The sequence below is a fragment of the Caretta caretta genome, chromosome 1 (genome assembly GCF_965140235.1).
Source record: "Caretta caretta isolate rCarCar2 chromosome 1, rCarCar1.hap1, whole genome shotgun sequence".
Lineage (NCBI taxonomy): Eukaryota > Metazoa > Chordata > Testudines > Cheloniidae > Caretta > Caretta caretta.
The window spans coordinates 100,381,691-100,404,796 of NC_134206.1; the positions used below are offsets into that span (position 1 = coordinate 100,381,691).

General features: G+C 37.3%; 1 protein-coding gene across 1 annotated transcript in view; it reads left to right on the top strand.

Moving 5' to 3' along the window:
• The window catches only part of UBAC2 (UBA domain containing 2), a 168,416-nt gene that overhangs the window by 104,435 nt on the left and 40,875 nt on the right, over positions 1 to 23,106 (top strand). The window contains exons 5-6 of the mRNA XM_048854132.2: positions 8,742 to 8,865; positions 11,828 to 11,875. Of these exons, the coding sequence (XP_048710089.1) occupies positions 8,742 to 8,865; positions 11,828 to 11,875 (172 nt within the window). The remainder of the gene's footprint in view (positions 1 to 8,741; positions 8,866 to 11,827; positions 11,876 to 23,106) is intronic.

Below are 23,106 nucleotides of genomic sequence, written 5' to 3' on the forward strand. Positions count from 1 at the left end.
ACTTGGGGGGGGTTAGGAATTACTGCAGGAAAGGAAATGTAGAGGGAAGAAAGAAGAGAAACAAAGAGGAGGGAAAGAAAATGAAAATGGTGAAGGAGGAGAAGGAAAGGCCAAAAACAGCAGTGGCCTTAAAGGAGAGCATGTTTTCCCACTGAGTGATATTGACTGGGATAATACCTTATTGAACAATTACATTAATTCAAAGTTTTAGATTCAGTCCTGTAATTTACAAGGTGTGGGTAGATTGTTATGCCTGTAAGGATTGAAGTGGACACAGGCATCTACTTATGTGTTATAAATTTCAGGATCTAGGGCTTAGTCAGATATAAATACCATATTCAACCTTTGATTCATGTGCTCAACTCCCATTGACATCTTTGGAAGAACAGTTGTAGATCAATGGGAGTGTGTAGTCCTAAATGTATGCCCCAGCCATATAACATAATTAAAAGTGCAGAACATGTCCCTTTGCACACAATGAGTTTGATACCCCTGATTCAGAGTGAGTTTAAACTATTTCTGTATTGGTCTGTATCTGTACTGAGCTGTTCACAATGTCAGGATTTTGCTCCTCTGAGAAACTGAAGTTATTCAGAACCCATGTAACGTCCAAATGGGTGTAAGTAGGAGGTATGTATTGAAATTTTATAAACTAAATAAAATAAAGTTTGAGTAAATATCAGAAGTTCCAACAACAGGGAGTCGTCTCCCAGTGAAATGCTGTAACAAATGTGTTTTGAACATTTGAAATGGAACTGGCCAAGGCAGTCAAAAATGTAGGAGCCAATCCATCATTGTTAATGAGATGAGTGAATAAGCCTTTTCAATCTCACATTGCTGTGAAGATCATCCTCTCTATTTAACATAAACATGTATTACTTAAGCAAAAAAACAGACCTTGCAATAGTGTTTGCTAAATGCCGATTGCAGCTAGAGTGAAGAAATATTGAGGTAAAATGACTAGTCAGTTATGGTATTGTGTGCAACTACTTTTGCTGTTGGGGCAAAAGTTTAAAAAAAAACAACCGAGTTTGCTGTAGATCTTCTAACAGATTGATAGTAGCTATTGTGTCTGTTAAAAGGAATTGAACAGTCGAGTGCGGGAGGGTTGATTCTACTCTCTGTTGCACTGGATTAGGTTGAGGAAACTCCACTGAATTTCAGTGGAATTAATCTGACATAGAACTACTGTTACAGAGAGGAGTTAGAAATGAATAAAACTGGGCGTGATAAAAGTACAGAACATAATGATGGTGTTAAGAAAGTAAATCAGAAGCTCTAGTATAAAAACATGAGCATGGCAAATGAGATTGAAAACAAGCAAATTTAAAACTGATAAGAGGAAATATTTTACACAATGGAAAATTAGCCAGTGGAACTCAGTGCCTCAAGATATTCAGACCAACATTTTAGTAATATTAAAAAAATAAAGAGACATACGGACAAGGAGAGCATCTCATCTGCAGTTACGTTAATTATGATTTTTAAGGGGCATCACCCCAAATTTTTCAGGGCATAAACTAGTTGCTGATTGATTGCTGTCACCAATAATTGATTGTCTGTTTTCATGTTTCTTGCATCATCCTCTCAATTATCTGGAATCTGGCCATGGTCAGACACAGGATATTGGATTAGATGTGTCACTGGCCTGATCTTGAGATGACATTTTCTGTTCTTTGTTGCAATTTGCAGTGGATATTAACCTTTAAGGAAACTTTCAATGTTTTATTATCTGCGTTAAAATGCAGTAGTGGTCATGGGAAATTCCTTTCTGTAATTTCCCTTCTTAAGTGCAGTCTTAATTGTAAACCGTGTGTGTGTTTTGAGTCATTATTGAGTACAGAAGGAATAAAACCTGAAAAGTACACTACAGTTTTGGCAAACTGTGAAGTTATTTGCTCAAAATACAGGGAATTATAATTTCACAGGTCAGGGAACATTTGGATGTTATATATGATCACTGTTCTGATAATACTACTTTTGCATGCAATTTTATGATGGATGTATGCATGTATACTCCATTACCTTGCTGTGATTATGGATTCCTTAGATAATAAGATGTGAAATTTAAAGAAAAAGTTGGCAAATGGAAAGGTATGTGGGTTTTTGGGTTTTTTGTTTTTTGTTTTTTTTTGAAAAAGCTGACAGGTACAGAGGAGCACTGGGTTTGGACAGACACTCCTATAGGGGAGGATCTATTAACAGGTATTCTCTATATCCTAGTAAAGAGGAGAGGATAGAAGTTGATAAAGTACATGTAGGAACTGAAGAAAAATAGTCAAATGAAAAAGAATCCCATTCAATTACACCACATGAAAGCAGTCAATTAAAAAGTGACACATTTTATAAATGTTTGCTTACAAATGCTAGAAGTCTAAATACTAAAATGGGTGAACGTCAGTGCCTGGTATTAAATGAGGATATTGATATAATAGGCATCACAGAAGCTTGGTGTAATGATGACAATCAGTGGGGTACAAAATGTATAGGAATGTCAAAGTAAGTTGTGCTTGTGGGGGAATGGCATAATATGTGAAAGAAAACAGAGTCAAATATAATAAAAATCTTAAATAAATCGAACTGTACCATAGAATCTCTATGGATAGCAATTCCATGCTCTCATAATAAGAATATAGCAATAAGGATATACTACCGACCAACTGACCAGGATGGTGACAGTGACTGCAAAATGCTCAGGGAGATTAGAGAGGCTTTAAAAATAAAAAACTCAATAATAATAATTAATAAAAGGGATTTCAACTATCCACGTATTGACTGGGTACATGTCCCCTTAAAACAGGATGCAGAGATAAAGTTTCTAGACACCATTAATCCTGGAACCCACAAGGGGAAAGGCAATTCTTTATTTAATTCTAAATAGAACACAGGATCTAGTCCAAGAGGTGAATGTAGCTGAACTGCTTTGTAATAGTTACCATAATATGATTAAATTTAACATCCTTGTTGGGGGAAAAATACCAGAGAAGCTCACCATAGCAGCATTTAATTTCAGAAAGGGGAACTGCAGAAAAATGAGGCTAGTTAAGTGGAAATTAAAAGGAACAGTCGCAAGAGTGAAATGCCTGCAAGCTGCATGGAAACTTTTTAAAAACACTATATTAGTGGCTTAAATTAAATGTATACCCCAAATTAAAAAAGCATAGGAGACCAAAAAAATGCCACCATAACTAACAGAGTAAAAGAGGTGGTTAGAGGCACAAATGCATGCTTTAAAAATTGGAAGTCAGATTCTACTAAGAAAAATAGAAAAGAGCATAAACTCTGGCAAGTCAAATGTAAAATATAATTAGGCAAGCCAGAAAAGAATTTGAAGAGCAATGAGCAAAACAGCAAATTTTTTTAAGTAGATCAGAAACAGGGAGCTTGCCAAACAATCAGTGGGGCCCCTGAACAATTAAGTTTCTAAAGGAAAGGAAGATGAGGCTATTGCAAAGAAGCTAGATGAACTCTTTGCATCAATCTTCACTGCAGAGGATGTGAGGGAGATTCCCACACCTGAGTCATTCTGTTTAGGTAACAAATCTAAGGAACTGTCCCTGATTGAGGTGTCAGAAGAGGAAGTTTTGGAACAAACTGATAAATTGAATAGTAATACGTCACCAGGAGCAGATGGTATTCACCCAAGAGTTCTGAAGGAACTCAGATATGAAATGGAGAACTTCTGACTGTGGTATGTAACCTATCACTTAAATCAGTTTCTGTACCAGATGACTGGAGGATAGCAAATGAGATGACAGTTTTTAAAAAAGGCTCCAGAGGTGATCCTGGCAATTACAGGCCGGTAAGCCTAATTTTAATACCAGGCAAATTGGTTGAAACTATAGTAAAGAACAGAATTATTAGACACATAGATGAACACAATTTGTTGTGGAAGAGTCAACACAGCTTTGGTAAGGGAACTCATAGCTTACCAATCTATTAGAATTCTTTGAGGGGGTCAACAAATATGTAGACAAGGGTGATCTAATGGACATGGTGTACTTGGACTTTCAAAGTCTTTTGACAAGGACGCTCACCAAAAGCTCTTAAGCAAAGTAAGTAATCATGGGATAAGACGGAAGGTCCTCTCATTGACCAGTAGCAGGTTGAAAGACTGGAATCAAATGGTAGGAATAAATGGTCAGTTTTCAGAACTTAGAGTGGTAAATAGTGTCCGATAAAGCTTTGTACTGGGACCAGTATTGTTCAACGTATTCATAAATGATCTGGAAAAAGGGGTAAACAGTTAGGTGTCAAAGTCTGCAGATGATACAAAATAATTCAAGATAGTTAAGGGCAAAGCAGACTCAGAAGAATTACAAAGGGATCTCACAAAACTGAATGAGTGAGCAACAAAATGGCAGATGATAAATGAAAAGTAATGCATATTGGAAAACATAATCCCAACAATACATACAAAACGATGGAGTCTAATTTAGGTGTTAACACTCAAGAAATCTTGGAGTTGTGGATAATTCTCTGAAAACTCAGCTCAATCTGGAGTGACAGTCGAAGCTAACAGAATGTTAGGAATGATGAGGAAAGAATAAAGAACACAGAAAATAATTCCACTATATAAATCCATGGTACGCCCACACCTTGAATACTGTGTGCTGTTCTGGTTGCCCCATTTCAAAAAAGATATATTAGAGATAGAAAAGAGAAGGGTAACAAAAAATGATTAAGGATATGGAACAGCTTTCATCTGAGGAGAGATTAAAAAGTCTCGGACTATTCAGCTTGGAAAAGAGACGACTAAGGGAGAATATGATAAAGGGCTATAAAATCATGAATGGTGTGGAGAAAATGAATAAGGAAGTGTTATTTACCCTCCATGAAACCAGGGGTCACCCAATGAAATTAATAGGCATCAGGTTTGAAACAAACCTAAGGAAGTACTTCTTTATACCACACACAGTCAACCTTATGGAACTCATTGCCAGAAGATGCTATGAAGGCCCAAACTATAACTGGGTTCAAAAAAGAAATAGATATGTTCATAGGTCCATCAATGACTGTTAGTATGATCAGGGATGTAACCCCATGCTCAGGGTGTCCCTAAGCTTCTGACTGCCAGATGCTGGTACTAGATGACAAGGGGACAGATGGCTTGGTTAATTGCTCTGTTCTGTTCATTCCCTTTGAAGCTCCTGACATTGGCCACTGTCAGAAGACAGGATACTAGGCTAGATGGACCATTAGCCTGGCATAGTATGACCAGTCTTATGTTGTTCTGATTATTCTAAATTACAGCATCTTAGATTTGTTGAACAGCCTCAAGTTTGCAGACTGTCAACTTTATGCATTCATAACTTTAAAATGAGTAAACTGATTTTCTTTCAGGTTGTCTTATTTTGTAGATACTATTGAAACTTAAATCAAGACTGTACTGTAATTTTTAAAATAAGTTTGTATAACACATTCTAGTTTCTATTATGTATTGTGTGATTTGATATAGTTTATTATAAGGATTGTGACAAAGCTCTGTCCTTGCTTCCGTGGGTCCCACGTTTCCTGGCAGATTTTGCTAGCCTCAGAGGCTCACTGTGACCCTCCACGTAATCCTTCTCTCTCTAGAGACAAGGGTTATAGTCTACTGAGCCATTTTCATCATAAGCCAGCAAGGGAGGTGAGGAGAAGTTATCCTTCCTTGCACAGTCTCTGTTGTCTCCCAGTCTCAGCAATTAATCAGGGGGCAAAGGTAAGGGGGGAGCCCAGGCCCACCCTCTACTCCGGGCTCCAGCCCAGGAACCCTAGTAATATCAGCTGTGGTAGCTGACCTTTTAGAAACATGACATATACAATCCCCTGGGCTACTTCTCCTACAGCAGCCCTCACTTCCTCAAGCTCCACTTCACCCTTACCTCAGGGCCTCCTTCCTTGTGCCTCATATGGTGTGTACTACTCAGCCTCTCCAACAGCACAGCTTCCTCCCACAGCTCCTGACATGCACACCCACCTGACTAACTGGAAGGCTTTTAACTAGTTTCAGCCAGCCCCTGATTGGCTTTAGGTGTCCCAATCAACCTAACTTTCTCCCTGCCTTCTGGAAAGTTCTTAATTGGCCCCAGGTGTCTTAATTGACCTGGAGCAGCTGCCATTTCACTTATCCTGGTACCAGGGATTTGTTTAGCCTGGAGCTAATATATCTATCTCCCACTACTTTTCCATAGCCATCTGGCCTTGCCCCGTCACAGGATATAAAGAGCAAATAAATTTTACTGCAGGAGTGCAAGGTAGCAGAGTTAACTAAGGCTGACACTCCAGAAACAGTGTTAAAATACAACAAAGAATAATAAAAATCTGTATATTTTAAAAATAAAACTTTACATAGTTGTATTGAAAGCTAATAAATAAATGAAGTTTCTAGACCTTCTATCCAGAACTGGAAAATGTATTTCCCATACCTTTACATACATAATGTTTCTGCAGAAGTTCTTTTCAGAAGCTTAAGGTAGACACTGATTTATGAAGTATCATTAAAAATCTTATCACTCATGTTAATAAAGATGTGAGGGTGCATAGATTCTGATTTGCAGGATATGTCCATTTGGATTGTTCCTTTTAGTTACTGCCTTACAAAGGTATTTTGTTATTCTTAGGGTGAAGCAGAGAAGTAATTTTTCAAGGGTACAGGATACGCTTATTCTCAAGTGTGGGTGAAGCTACACAATTTATTTCCATATGATATTTTTGTACTGAAGAAAGACATTTTGGAGAAGGGAACTGTTGCTTCCATTCTTGAGCCTATATTCCTAAATTAGGTATCCAAACTACTCTTTTCTCTGACAGTGATAAGACAAAACAATTTTCATGCACTATTGGCAGGGAGTGGTCTTGAGAGAGGGAAGGACTCTTCTTTATTTTTCTCTTCTTTCTTATACCTGATATGCTGCAGGGTACATTGGATCCAATGGAAGTTATGCAATCAGTCATGTAGAATGAGTCTTTATACATATTATACCTTTTAGCCCTGCTTTTGAATTCTTACAACTAAAACAATTCAGATTTCTGTTAGGATGTTGTATATTATGTTTATATGTGAGGGAAAATGTGTAAAACTGATCAATGTATTTTGTTCAGCATCTCTCCTTCAGTTAGAATTTTATGTCATGTATTTTTGTCATATGCATAAAATAGAAGATGTTAAAAATTACCTTATTCTTTTATCCCCCATAACCAAACTAAAGAACTGAAACCTCCAGAGACGATGAAAGGGAGGTCTTTAGCGGGTAGAGCATAAACCAAAGGAAATATTCATAGCCACAATTCTTTGAGCAGCATGAAAATTGTATTTCGACCATATATATTGAATCTTCTGTGTTGGTTGTTCATAGTAGTTTAACTCATAAGTACATTTCCACCATTATTAACCCAATCAGTGAAATGAAAGTGGAGTGAGCATGTCAGCAAATTATTTGGGTCCTGACCATGCTGCTGCTCTGCTTGTAGAACTTCCATTGTGTTCCTTGAGAGTTCTCTTTGGGAGGGTCTGTGGAAGTAGGAGCTTTGATTATAATTCAGCAAGCCTGTGAGTATTCCTGTCTACTTATTTAACACAGTTGTATTTATTATTTTATTAATGAATTTTAAAAGTATAGACAATAGAATGACTTGTAAAGAACTGCTATTATCTGTGTATCTAAATTCCACAGTTCCAAAGCTTGTTTCCTACAAGATGCACCTTAACTCTAAAAATCCTGAGTTTCTAATTGCTGCTGGTTATTTTAACTACATTTTTTTAAAGTTTCTTTTTACCCTTAAGTTACAGATCTGTATTTTCAACCTTAACTTCAGCATAATGAAGTTTTAGTCAGGTAATTTGTGTAGATTTTCTTTCTATATTTGAAATGTTTACTAAGTTTTGGGAAGTGGGGATCAGGTTATCTTTAAGAGCTTCCACACTCCACAGAGTGCTTGGCAACATGAAGCAGCAAAGCTGGGTAGTCAGGAATATTTCTCCGAGATTTGCCTTTTAGGGTTTACAGACTCTGTAGGCACTTTGAGTTATGGATAACAGGGGAGCCCTGTAGAATGCACTGTTCTCCTCTCTCTCTCTTGTGCCATATAACTCTTTACTTGCCACTCACCTGTTTGGAGCAAAAAAGCATCTTTGTCCTGGAGTAAGGTTTTGTTATTTTCCTTCCTGTTGGTGATCTATATAAAACTTCTGCCCCTGCCCCTTGAGGGTGAACTGAGTGAAAATTTTGTGTCTCTTTCCCCCTCCCCACCCTACACATGGGAAGGTGTGTGGTTTCCTTTGCTTCTGCCTCTCCCAGGCTGTGGAAGATGTTCAATTATTTGCTGATGCCTCCATCACTCCATCCCTTATCATTTATCTATTTTGACTGTCTTTTTTTAGGGCAGGACCTTGTCTGTATCTTTGTCTGTAAAGCATGTATTACACTTTGGGTGCTACATGAAAATGGCAATATGAGCAGGATCAGTCCTCAAAATGTATATAATATCTTTACGGAAAAGTGTGTATTTTTCCAAATAAAATGTCCTTGTAGCTAGTTTGACAAATAAGGAAAACAAACAAACAAACAAAAAAGAATGACAGTATAAAAAGCCCAACTAAATGTTGGGGAAAATAACATACAAAAATGTCAATTGCATAATGTATTTAAGAAATTAAGATAGGTATTAAGTTATTTGGAATTAATTTGTTAATTGAGACCTTTTGAAATAATTTCTAATTACTGTCTATGTTATATATATATATTTTTTTTCTTTCACAGCTTGGGTCCTGTATTTGCTCTGTTTGTACCATTTTTTTGCTCCATTCCAAGGATGCAAGTGACACAAATATTAGGCCAATTTCCCATCACAAACAAGACATTGGTCTATATACTGGGTTTACAGGTACAGTATGTGCTTCCTTGTTCACCTTTCATTGAAGCAGTTTATAATTTTGCATGCCCTCTAGCTAATTTTGTAATATTTCCACCCATACATTTCATCTTAGGCCCACATTTTAAAAGTATTTAGGTGTTGCTGTGCTCAGCATTGCAAAGCCTAACTGATTTAGGAGCTTAAATCTCATTTTAAAAAGGGTTTTAGGTTCTTAGGAGCCAAAATCCCTTTGACAGTCAATGCAATTTAGGTTCCTAAATGCCTAAATAACTTTTGAAAATGTGTCCACTGCAACTGTATGTGGTGGGTCCTTTGTTCAGTTGGCTAGAAGAAAAGGGGTTGTTGCCCTTCGAAGGGCTCCCCTCTGCAATTGGTGGCAGAGATGGAGGAAGGGACCGGTTTACCTGGAGAGATCAGGAAGTGGCTGGACCAGGTGGGGAGGTGGGCACTGCCCTTCCAGGTGACCAGAGAGGGAGGGCTTTGTACTCCAGGGAGTTCCAGAGAAGACTTCTCTGACTGGGATTGGGTTGGCAACACCTACCCTCCTAACCACAAAATCAGAGTGGCACAATCCCCCTCTTTTTCCTGCCCCCTTAATCCTCATACAAGGGGAGGATAGCCAGGCGGCCCAGGTTGGAAAGGAGGTCTGACAGCAGCCCTCTCAAACACATGGAAATGATTAAAGAAATAATGATGACTTACATACTATAATTTATTGCTGGCTATTCCCAGATATTTTACATAAATAAATTTGCTGCCTAATTGAACTACATCCATTGGCTCCTGTGTTTCTTCCAGCATGGCCCAGACAATGAGATTGTCTCCTAATCAGTTAGGCATTGCAAAACTGAACACATCAATGCCTAAATACCTCAAATAATCTGGGCCCTCAGGCCTTATAAAACCACCTAAAACAAGGAGGACAAATATGTACAGTAGGGATTTCTAAATGCCAGTGACCTACTGTGGTAGGATGAGATGAGCCAGTATGCAAGATTACTGCTATTTCATTAACTTCTATGTCTGTCGTTCCCCACAAGAAGGTGTAAAGTCCAAGTTATGAAATCTCTTCTTTTGATTAATCTTTTTTACTTTAACAAAAATACTGATAGCTCAACCACTGTATTGATGTGACATTAACTGAATTTTTCTTATTTCCTTGTTTCCTGCCATGTGAAGCAGGAAAGAATATATATATATATAACTTTAATGTAACTTCACAGCAAGATTCTGCGAGTGTTTGACGGCAGCAAGAATCTGGTTGATTAACAATTTTGATAGCTATATTTTATTTTCATACACAGCATTACCATCTGACAAATAAAATTGGTAACTTGTCAATAAGAATCTGACATTAAACTTATGTGGATCATAATATCAAAAGCATAAGGAGGAAAATTAATGAGAAAATATTAGGTATTCGATAGATGAACATAGTAGCCACAAAAAGTTCTAAAAATGAATGGGTGATTTATGTAACAGGAGACTTGCACATTTATAAGAAACTATGCCTATTTATACACATTCTTGAAGACTCAAAAATATCTCAAACTACCAATGGAAAGTACCAGTAAATGTATAAAACATGGTTAAGTGTGTTTTGGGATGAATAGGCCAGTTTCAGAATACTGACTCATGTCCACTTCTCTAACAACTCTTCCTCCCTCCTGTATGTCCTTGAGCACTTGGAGGGTTTTTCTGCATTGTGCTCAAGCACCTCATTCTGCCTTGATCCCTCTGAAACCTTATCTGTTTGTTCTGTGAGAGGTATCCAGAATGAGGCCACTTTCTCCAGAATCTGTCTGCAAAAAGGGTGACTTGAGATGAGATCATAATTCACGAGTGAAGAAAGGGTAAATGAGTGCTCCACGCTCTTTGTGTGGCAATAGCACTTGTGAATGCAACAGGGAAAGTTCGAGTGAAGTCAGAGCGGTTGGCAGCAGCAGTGACCTATTTGTTAGGAAGCTAAGGTAAGAAAGCAAAAGCCAGTGATTAAGATAGGAAAGGACTCAGTAAGGAGATGCCTTTTTCATATGGTTTTGATGGAGGCAGAAGAGAGAACTTCCTTTACCAATTTCAGTCTGGTTTTCAGCCCTTTCCTTGCACTGAGGCTGACCTTCTCCAGGTGACTAAATATCTATACCTTAATTCAAATAATGGATCCCCTCTCTTGTCCTATGCAGTTCTCTTATGGACTCACTCGAACCTAACGCTATGATTTCATATCCACAAACTTCCCACTGGGGTAGAGTAACTTCATTTCTTAAAACTTGACTTCCACTCTGGGCCAACTCCATGACTACACAATTAAGAGTTGCTCCTTTAACTTATGCTGCCTCCTCTATTTGGGACTCCTTTCCCAGTCCCTCTGAGCTGCTGAGTCACTTCCTTTGTTTAAATATGTCTTTCAAACTTGTTTTTCTCTGTAGCTTATAAACAGACTTCCTGTAAAGCATTATGTTGAACTTAATAATGCTAAATGAAAATAAAATGCATAGTATTGTGGGAAAAGAACATCTGACAGATCCCGCCTGCTTTTTCCATCTCTTTTAGTTCTGGAGTGTGCCACTGCTATTATGGAACTGAATTTATGCAAAAATGGATGAGTCTGACTGTTTAATTTGAGGAGATAGGTTTCAGAGTAGCAGCCGTGTTAGTCTGTGACCACAAAAAGAAAAGGAGTACTTGTGGCACCTTAGAGACTAACGGATTTATTTGAGCATAAGCTTTCGTGAGCTACAGCTCACTTCATCAGATGCATTCAGTGGATGCATCTGATGAAGTGAGCTGTAGCTCACGAAAGCTTATGCTCAAATAAATTTGTTAGTCTCTAAGATGCCACAAGTACTCCTTTTCTTTTTGAGGAGATAGACACAAGTCCTACCATAATACTAGGGGATAGTAAATCAGACAACAACATCTGTGTAAATATTAATACCCATATTAAAATCATTACTCTTATATCTTCCAGCTCGTAACCTCTGGTTCCTACATCTGGATTGTAGCTGTAAGTGGACTGGTAAGTATTACTATTTCAAAAATGGTGTGTGATGTTTTTGAGCACTTTGATAAATTTATGTTCCAACCTATCGATGCTCTAAAAATAACCTTGTATCTTATTGTAAAAGTGTGGAGGTTTTTTATTTTTACTAATCATATTCATGCAAATTATCCAGTTTCTGTGCAGCAGCAAATTATGAACAGTAATGGAAATAAATATTCTGGTATTAAATTCAGAAGTACCAGGACACTAGCTAGACTGATTCTAAAGGCAGATTTACAATAGAAGTGTCTTCTTTATAAAGAGTAACCAGACTATCTTGGCTAAAATTTGCAGGTTGGCATCATTTTCTCAGAGTATCATTTTAGTGCAGTGTGTGTAGCTTTAGACACATCATGATTAATATTCACGATACAGTAGAAATGTTAATTCTAATAAAGTATTGTTTATATACTTTATTCACCCACGTATTTTATTATCTGTTTTTAACAGACTGTAGGCTTTCATTTTAGCATTCAGTTCTCTAGCCTTTTCATTGTGATGATGTAATTTCATGCTTTGCCACCCTTATAGAGTGTGTATAAAACAACCGTTTGTCACCATACAGAAGCGGTAAGAAAGGTGTGAAATAACTTTCCCCACTTTAGCTCAGTGAGGTGTGAAGTCTGCCCCTCTGCTGTCCTCTTCACCTTAGTTGTTAACATTGCAACACTTTTAAATGATGATACAGTTTACATTGCAATCAAGATGCTTTTTTATGATCATCCTGTGCTCCCAGAAGTGAGACACTGAGATTCTTCTTTTAAACTTTGTATGTCCTCAAAATTTTGTTAGGCATGACACTGAACTTTCACTGTTAGAATAAATGCTTCAAAATATCATTTAGCTTTTATATCATTTTAAGTCAACACCTGATTTATAGCTATGAAACAAGTCATTAGTACAAATGGATATTTTTCAGTCCATAATACTTATGCGAGACATGCTTTGCCTGTGTCATCAGCTGAAGGACTGATCATAAGATCAGTGTTGTAATTCAGAAAACAAATACATCTCTTGTATTCCAGATGTCTCTTGCATAACATAACCATCACTCCTCTAAATATAGGCAGTTGCTTCCTTTTTACTTAAAAAAAAAAAAAAAAAAAAAAAAAGAGAGAGCGAGAGAAAAGTGGTAATTTTGCAGCTCAGAAAACAATTGAGAATAAAATTTTATTACGTTAAATGTAAAGTCTGCATTTACAGTGGTTCATATTTCACATTTAACACTGCAAAAACATTTTATAACATCTGTGTGTATATTTCTGCAAGGTATTTAATATTTTGATTTGGCAAACTATATATTTATGTTTTTGTCACAATTGTACTACTCTTGATTTTGTGTAATTGACTAGTTAATCTGGGCCAGATTTCAGAACTGTGCATGCAGACTTGCACATGCAAAATGTCATGTATTTGAGTATGTATTAATTGCAGCCAGTTAGATGTGTAACTGATCATTTGCACACAGTTACTGCACTTGAGTGCCCACTGTGTTAATTAAAAAGATAAATTAGGCACCCAAATGCCTGAACATAGTGTGATTTTGAAATCTGGCTCTTGTTGAAATTCTGCTCTTATCAAGCATCAAAATGTACTCTGCTTCATTTCTGAATAGTCGTCAAGTTCTCATATATTTTGTTTAGGCCAATAAGTTCTCTTTTACAAGTTAAAGATCAAGTACAAAACCAAATGAGTCCATTCAACTAAATGACGACTAATGATATACACGTGCAAGTTACCAAGCAAAAGGGATGAGCTGGGTCCCTTCTAAGGGAAATTTCTCACTCGGGGTCAGGTCAGCCCCCACAGACCTACAAGCACAGGTGTACTTCACTCACAGATTTCCCTCTTTCCATGTGGTAGTGCTACCTATGCAATTCTGTTTCTCCCTCTTCTCGCTCTGTCTGGATATTATTTGATTGGAGCTCTTCATACTTGAGATGGAGCAGGGGGAGGATAGTCCTCTCTGCACCACCATTCCCTGCAAAACTCTTAGGTTTCTGTGCAAAAGAACCAGACTGGAAGTAATACAACTTCGAGTTGTTCCTCCTCCTGTGTCCCTTCTCAGTGGCTACTGAATAGTTTGAGGGGGACCCAGTAGTGACAAAAATACACATATCTACAAATATAGCTATTGATACGGCATGTATAGTTATTGGAAAATTTTGGAAAGTTTGTAGTATGAAGTTGGATTGCTCCCAACATCATTAATAACGGAATCACAGATTTGGTGTAGTATCTCCTTGTGAGTTGGATATACGTTTTGTCAGAATCGAAGGGGAAAAAATCCTGTTTCTAGCTTGGCTTCAGGTACATCTTTCTGGATTGTTGAATTTGTATCAGTGTAGAATACACATTAGAGGCTACTTTTTTACTCTACAAGATCAAAATAGGTATTTCTCAGTACCATTGCTTGTAATTACTATTAAAATACAGAATCCTGCTCACATCTCTTGTATACCAGTATGTGCCTGGTCATTTCAGCTATTGAGAGGACAGAATGCTGTGCAAAGAATGTCACTAGCAAGTTTCATGAAAGATCCTCTGCAAACAGTATGATATAGAAAAAAATATTGTAAACACTTATACAGTGCTGACCTAAAAATTAACATATAATGCTAATCTGTCAAGAGACCTCTTTTTAACTTAGTTTCTTGTAATGGGCTTTGTCAGGGGTGTGAAACGTTTGGTGCATCCAAAAAATAAATACTTAGGGTATGTCTTCACTACCAACGTGGCTGTGTAGTTGCAGCACGTAGCTGTGTAGTCGCAGAGTTCTCCCAGCACTTTTAAAAAACCACCCTCCATGAGGGGAGTAGCTAGCAGCCACTTTACACTGCCGCTTTACAGCGCTGAAACTTGCATCGCTCCCGGGGGTGTTTTTTCAAACCCCTGAGCGAGAAAGTTTCAGTGCTGTAAAGTGGCAGTGTAGACAAGGCTTTAGATGTTGTGGGAGTAATAATGTTTTCCACACAACTGAAGAAAGCTCCTTTTGAGCCTCCAGGTTTGTGTAAGTTCAAACTGCTTTATATGGATAGACATATTTCTGGTAGCAATTTATATAATCAAAACGGGCAGCTGCAAGCTATACAGGTGATACACCATACACTAACTTTTAACGTTATAACATGGACTTTTGTCTTTGTTATATTTACTTTCAACCAACAGTCTTCTCAACAGGTTTATCCAATCTCATTGCCCAACCTAGTTAAGCCTGGAAACAAAAAGATTTCTTGTTTTTTTTCATAAACAAGCACAGTTTCTTAAAATGGCCTGTCTACTTGTATGCTGCATTAAACACGCAAAAATCAGCTTCTCTCTAAAGAAGTACATTTCTGATTGGCGGTCAGTTTATATTTCTCATTGTTATACTCTTGCAGGATTGAAATATAAGGGGCATGTCAAGGCTCACTCAATATTAGCTACAGAATAACTGCGTCAAGAGCTAAATTCAGGTTGGTACCAGCAGATGAGATTTCCTAACCATAACGTGGAGTTCCCTCTGTACATATACATAACATTATCATCACATAGTTCCACATATCAAGGTTTCTGCTATCTATGTTGCAAGGGGCTGTATTTAGTAGGAAATTGAGTCTGTTAGAGCCTCTTCCCTTTTTGTGGTGTATGTGTTGAAATGTCTGTCTGTCTGTCTTTTATACCCAGTGTAACGTGTGCCAATTTTGTAGTAGTTTGCTTTCTAAATAGGCTGTACTACACATATCTCAGTATCTGGGATAGTCTGAGTCTTCTCTAGGCCATAACCAAATTGGGTATTGTCTCAAACTCTGGGGCACTGAGTTTTAAACATTCTTAACTGTAAAAGTACTGAATTTCCTTAAAATTTGACTTGCTTTGTAGATATCATTGAGACTTAAAAACCAAACCTACTCTGAAGTCTGTGTGTACTCTGTTATAATTTACTAAATTGAATGTTCTGATACAACTTTATATTTGTATTGTACTAAATATTGTATGTTTTGACAAAATGATATAAACATTGTATTTTAAGACATCAGCACAAGGGGACAGATTAAGGTAGAAAGTTCTACCTTAACTCTGCATTTCCTGACTTCTGAATGCTTGATTTCTCAATCTTGACATTGCATTAATAGTATTCTTTGGCATGGACTACAAATAAAAATGATTAAGTATTTAGGGATGGGTGTTGGGTTGGTTTTTCTGTTTATTTAATCTATCTATTTAGTAACCAGTGAGCCAAGGCTTCTTTTTCTAGTGGTGGTCACACTAGTGGTTGGTCTGTCCTTCTTGGAGGAGACTGGGAAGGGTGAGAAGCAAAACATTTAATCAACGCTTTCATGTTTTGAGACTTCCTACTGTGGTAGTAAGAATGAAATTACCAAACTAACTATTTGAAGAGACCTGGGGAATGGTTAGTTCTCAAAACAGTTTGACTGTGATGTGATGTAATGCACTTTCCCTTGCACTGAAGATGAATGCATAAACCTTACTATGGGCTTATCTACACTTGCAGTGCTGCAGCTGTGCTGCCGTAGTGCTTAGTGAAGACATTACTTGCACCAGGGGAGAGCTTGGGGATCAGGTTCAGTATAACTACATCTCTCAGTGTTGTGAGAAATCCATACCTCTGAGTGACATAGTTATACTGGCATAAGTATAGACCAAGCCTTAGACTGAAAATTTGTCATGGCTTGAAATTACATCTTGAACAGTACATACCTAAGGCAAACAAGACTTTTTAGCCTGGGAGGGAAGGAGATACTGTTTTTCAACACACTTGTTTTATTAAAATTGAAGTATACTTGCTTGTTTATGCTCTCCATAAGAAGAGGAATTATTTTTCCAAGTGGGGTTCAAACACATTTTTAGTGCTGTCTAGTGACATGACCATACTTACAATGGGCCTTCAACAAATCTAAAACTACTGCTGAAATGGAGGCCTGGTTATGGTACAAAATGATACCCTAGGCTGTTTGTGCTATTTAATGTGTGTTTAAAATAATGAATCTACCCCCACAAGTAAGTCTTGCCCCAAATCCTTCCCCACCCTGAAATCAAAATATTTCAAAGTTAGTTATATATGGGTATCTTGGTGCAAAATCAGAACACAACTAGCTATGAATTTTCCTGGAGTGCTCTAGGACTTATGCTTAAGATAATTCTACTTGCATTTAGGTAGGTATTCTATGAAACCTTTTAGGCTTAGGTCATTTACAGAAGCATCAGCTGAATAACAATAGGCCTAGGTTATCAAAATGTACAGTAAAGTACACATTAAACAAAATTTGATTTGGAGTCTGAATTGGCTTTAACGGTGCAGCTCAGGATGAGGGTATGTTCTAGAAACTATTTGTCAAACATTTGCCTTCAGTACTTTAGAGTTACACTGATGTAACAGAAGGCACAATATTGGCACTATTTTCCAAAGTTAAATGGTATTGTATATCGCTGTGGATAGTGCACTGAAAACTGAGGCAGCAGATTTCGTTTATGTATAGTACGGGCATGAAAAGGTATATATGTGGAGATTCATATTTAGGGCTCTGACATTCAGATTCATTTTCACACAATTCTTTCATTCTGTTAAAGTTTAAAGTAGGCCAATATTCAACAGTAATGTGCACTAGCCCTTTTTTTTATTTGTGTATATTATTCTGGCTTTTATTCAGGAGAGTAGTTAAGCACATAGGCAATGTTGCCAACTCTTGCAATTTTATCACGAGTCTATGATATTTTATGTAGCTCTTAAAGTCCGAGTTGTTGGGGTTTTTTTAAGTAAGTTTTTAGCCCTTACGCTTGTGGCCAAAAGCTTGAAAATGTGAAGCAATGTGTATCTGAAAGCTTCAGAAATCAGAAAAGAATCCCAAATTTACTATTTTTAAAGAGATCATGATTTTTAGCCAGTCTCATGATTTTTGAATGCTTGAGGTTGGCAATACTGTATATGTTACTTTAAGCATGAGAGTAGTTCTAGTGAAGTCAGAAGATCTACTCTCACTTGTTTAAAGTTATGTACATGCTTATGTATTTTTCTAAACGGGAACGGCTATTTTTAAGCAGTAAAGAGTGATTTATGTGATCTTCATCCTCTGAAGGTATTGCCTCGGAGAGATTTAGAGCAGTGAACTTGTCACTTAGCATTTTGAACACAAACAGAGGAGTGGAAGGGATGGGTGAAACCAATGTATGAAATAATTGAGTGTGAGAGGAGGAAGCAACTCAAAGGTCAGGGAAATGAAAAAATAAATGAGGGGAGTGTTGGGGGAAGTGGAATAACCAAATGGGAAGTACATCAGGGAGAAATGTATAGAATAATAAGTCATGGAAAAAGTTGAGGGAGTCAGGTCTGGGGAAGGAAAGGCATCACACCTTAAAAAACACACACGTTTTGTTACAGTGCCAGCCTCTTGTTGGTTTTTCTGTTTTATACATTATAAACATTTTATATATGAAAGATGTCTATCTACTTGAGAGAGGAAAGTCAACAAAGAGAGTGAGAGTGTTAGAGTTGGAAGTCAGCATTGGAAGACTAAAGGATAAAAGGGAAAATAAGGCAGATGACAACAGATACAGTCTCACGTCCCAAGGAAACACCTTCTAGTCATCAAATATCTGTTGTAATTACATCAAAACAAAAATGAGGAGCCCACAGAAATGTGCATTTAGGAAAACCTGTGTTGAATAGACAACAAGATTTTATGTACGGAAGGCTTGGCCAGGTGGTATGTGGATAGTGTGCTGTGCTGCCATAGAAGAAATCCAAATTAAACTACCACTTTTGGTCTCAAATTCAGGTTACGAATGGATGAATGTGCTGTGGAGGCAGTACATTCAGCTCAGGGATTGCATTAGGTCTTTCAATAGTGACCCCACCAGACACTAAAGGAGTTACATTAATGGACTCCAAAGAGAATGGTCTCCAGAAGAGAACAAGCTCACGTGTCTGAGAAGTTAGTGGCTGCAATAAGGGTGGGGTGAAAGGAAGGGACATGTGTTAGGAACAAAATAAATCCTAGCTGAGATACAGGCCAGTTATTAGATGGAGATGGTAAAATTGTTAATGATAATGCAGAAAAGGCAGGTGCATTCAGTAAATATTTCTGTTCTGTATTTGGGATGTAGCAGGATGAGGTACTCGTACCACATGAGGATGAAGTAATACTTTCCATTCCATTAGACTAGGGAGGATGTTAAACAACATTTGCAAGGGATATACATTTTTAAATCAGCAGGCTCAAGATAACTTGAAACCAAGGTACTAAAAGAGTTGGCTGAGGGGACCTCTGGCCTGCTGATATTAATTTTTAATAAATCTTTGAATACCAGTAAAATTCCAGAAGATTGGAAAAGTGCTAATGTTGTGCTGATATTCAAAAAGGGCAGAAGGATGATCAAGGTGTAACTATAGGTCAATTATCTTGACATGAATTCCAGGAAAAATAATGGAAAAGATGATACACGATTCATTTGATAAAAATTAAAGGATAGGAATATAATTAATGCTAGTCAGCTGGTCATGTCAAACAAACCTGATTTCATTCTTTGAGATTACAAATTTGATAAAGGCAACTGCATAGATGTAATACACTTTCACTTTTGTCAGGCCTTTGACTTAGTACCACACAACATTCAGCTTAAAATGTTATTGTTATACAATATTAATAAAGCACATGTTAAGTGGATTAAGGACTGGCTAACTGATAGATCTCAGAAAGTAGTTGTCAATGGGGAATCATCAAATCTGAGGGTTTCTTTATGGGGATCCACGGTTTGGTATTAGGCTTGATGCTATTCAACATTTTGATCAATAAATATAAAATCACTGCTGATAAATTTAGCGGATGATACAAAGATTGGCAGAGTGGTAAATAATGATGAGACAGGCAGTCACATGGAGTGGTTTGGATTGCTTGGTAATCTCAGCCCATTCAAACAAAATGCCTCTTAATGTAGCTAAATGCGAAGTCATACATCTAGGAACAAGGAATGCAGGTCATACTTAGAGAATTGGGGACTATATCCTGGAAAGCGGTGACTCTGAAAAGGATTTAGGGGGTCAGAGTGGAAAAACATGGCATGATGCTGTAGCAAAAAGGGTTAACGCAATACTTGGATCTATAAAAGGGGGAGCAGTGAGTAGTAGGGGGGTGATTTTTACCTCTGTATACAACATTGACGAGACAGATACTGGAATACTGTAACTAGTTCTGGTGTCCACATTTTTAAAAGAATATTGAACAAAAGAGACACAAAAATGGTCTGAGGGCTGCCATACAATCACAGATTTAAAAAGCTCAATCAGTTTAGTTTATCAAAAAGAAGACTGTGAAGTGACTTGATTATGATGTATAAGTAGGACCTGGTATTTTTTCGTCATGAAGATAAAGGGCTCTTTAACCTAATGGCTGGAGGTTAAATCCAGACAAATTCAGATTAGTAATAAGGCACACATTTTTAACACTGAGTGTGATTAATCACTGGAACAAAATACCAAGCAAAGTGGTAGATTATCTATCTCTTGACGTCTTCAAATCGAGACTGGATGCCTTTTTGAAAGAGATGCTTTAGTCACACACAAGTTACTGTTGTAATTCTGGTCTGTGTTATACAGGAAGTCATAGTACATAATTAAATGTTCCCTTCTGGCCTTAAAATCTTTGAATCTATGTGAACGCGGATCCATTAAACAGAAAAACTCTCCATGAGCAGAACTTCGCACACTGGTCTATCCATTGCTTATTTCCCTTAGTTTTCCTTTTTTAATGGATTTCAGATAAAGCTAGTTAAATTGTAAACATTTCACTTAGTAAAATAACACAGAAATGTGTCTGTCACGTAGAGTGTTGTCTTAGAGCTTCTGTGTTTGTTTTACCAAATGTAAAAAAAACCACATCTGCTTCCTTTTTCTTAAAGGTCTAATGTTTTGGGAGGGCGGGGGCATTAGGAGGTAGCTAACTTTGTGTGTATGCGTGTGGGGGGGTGGATTTAGAAAGAATTTATGTTAAGGACTAGCAGAAAGACATAAAGTTAAGAAATTGTAAAAGATAATAAATAATTAAAGATCCTTTCAGAGTAAGGGCCCCACATCTTCAATGTGCCAAATATTTTGCAACATGGTGAGTGTCCTGTCAGCATGCTGTAGAAGTGGGTCCTAAAATTGTGTTGGAAAATGTTGTAAGTTATGATGTTCAAGCTACCAGAAAAATATCAACCCAGATAAATTTTACTTTGGCAGATCAAAATCCCAAATGTTTTATGTTCCTACTGTTTTTTGTTTTGTTTTAGCAACTGCCAACAAGTACTTTCACAGTGATTTTGCTTTTTAAAGTTTTTAAACTTCTGAATACTTGTTGCTATGTGGGCAATAGCCTTTCAACAATGAGACATCTATTGTTTAAGGTCAGATACATACAGTTTGATCACTGAATGATCTGTAATTAACATAATTTACTAGTAAATTAGTAGACCTGAACCACTAGAGATTCTCAAAAAGTCAGTAACAAAAATAAAATCTTGTTTTACAAAAAGAAAAGTAACTCAAAATTTCTATACCTATACTTTTTCAAGTCTTGTTTTTAACATGATACAAACCAAGCTCTGCATGTGAATTAGCTGAAGAGGAAGTTCTTTGGAAATATGTGACATTAAAATGTGGGCGTGACATTAAAATGTGGGCATGACATTAAACCAAGCTGCATCACAAGATATATTCACTGTACATAATTCCACTCTTGAAGAGTTTATTGGAAATATGCAAATAATCTCTTCCTCAAAAGATTAGACTTCATGAAAATATTTTAGAATGAAGTGAGTGATGTGTTAAAAGGTACGCACACGTCCAGCTAATAGCTTTATAACTGCAGTAGTAAATCATGAAGGATCTGAAGTGACACTAACGAAAAAATTAACAAATATGGAAGTGGTAGGATGAATTAAAACTGTGTACATTTAAACAGTGTTTTTCACAATTGAATGGATTCGTCCATGCATTTATGCTTTTTGAGACATTTTAATGTCCTGCAGATCAACTATGCAGGCTCACTGTGCTGCAGAGAACTCTTCCTTCAAATTTTATAGTTGCCAGGTAGTATACTTTGGACACAGGAGGAAGGATGACCCAGTTGTGGGGGCACTATCCTGGGACGTAGACTTTCTGTATGACTTTGGGCAAGTCACTTAGCCTCTCTGTGCATGAGTACCCCATCTGCAAATTGGGGGAGGGAGGAAGATGGGAACTGCCAGGATAAAAACCACCTATTGAAACATCATGAAAATGACACTCAATGACCAAGCTAGTCACAGGTTATACACACACACACACACATATTTTGGACACGCAAGCGGTATATACCACTCTTTTTCCACTAGGTCCCTCACCTACTAGTCTTCTCTCTCACACTGTGCTTTTTGTTCTGTAGTTTAGTATAGAGCTTACATTATGGTAATAACCATTTATGATAAAAATTATATAAGTTTATATAAATTTTGTCAGGATAGTTATTTCTAACCCTCTTTAGTGCACTCTAGCCCTTCTGGGACAAAAACATTTAAGGTACTGAAACTCTACATGCTGCCCCTTGGTTGTGTGCTGTTAGTGACTCAGAGCTATGATTGTATCTGAAATTGGCATGGAGATTGTTCTGTTTGTGGTTAAAACACCATTAGTCATACTGCAGGATTTGTCAAGCCTGATATAGATTTTCCTTTAACTGTCATCACTTGCTTTGTTTTTTGTTCTTGTGGCGGATGGTAACGTTATGCTATTACCTACTGAGCTCATTTAAGTTATAGCTTGTTTTGAAAATCAATGGTTTTTAAAAAATGGACAGATGAGTGCTCAATAGTTTCGACTAGTTGTTCTAGATAGTAAAGAAAAATGTTGAGCGGGTACTCATATAATGGTGCTGATAGTCATAGACTAGTTCCTGACTGACAATCGCAAGTTTCTGGTGTAGGTTTAGTTCCCTTATAATAGATTTTTAGTAGAGATGTGGGACATAGTTGAGAGGAAATAAAAAAGCTCCCATTCCCATGCCCATGCCCAATCTTGGTCTAGGTTTGGAAGCCAATCAAAACCTTTCTTTGAATACGGGGAACTTCATTTCAGTTCAGCCTAGATATGAGTCCACAGTGTAACGCTGCTGCAAAAAAAGCAAACATCACTCTGGGCTATATTAGCAGGAGTGTTGTAAGCAAGACACAAGAAGTCATTCTTCCACTCTTCT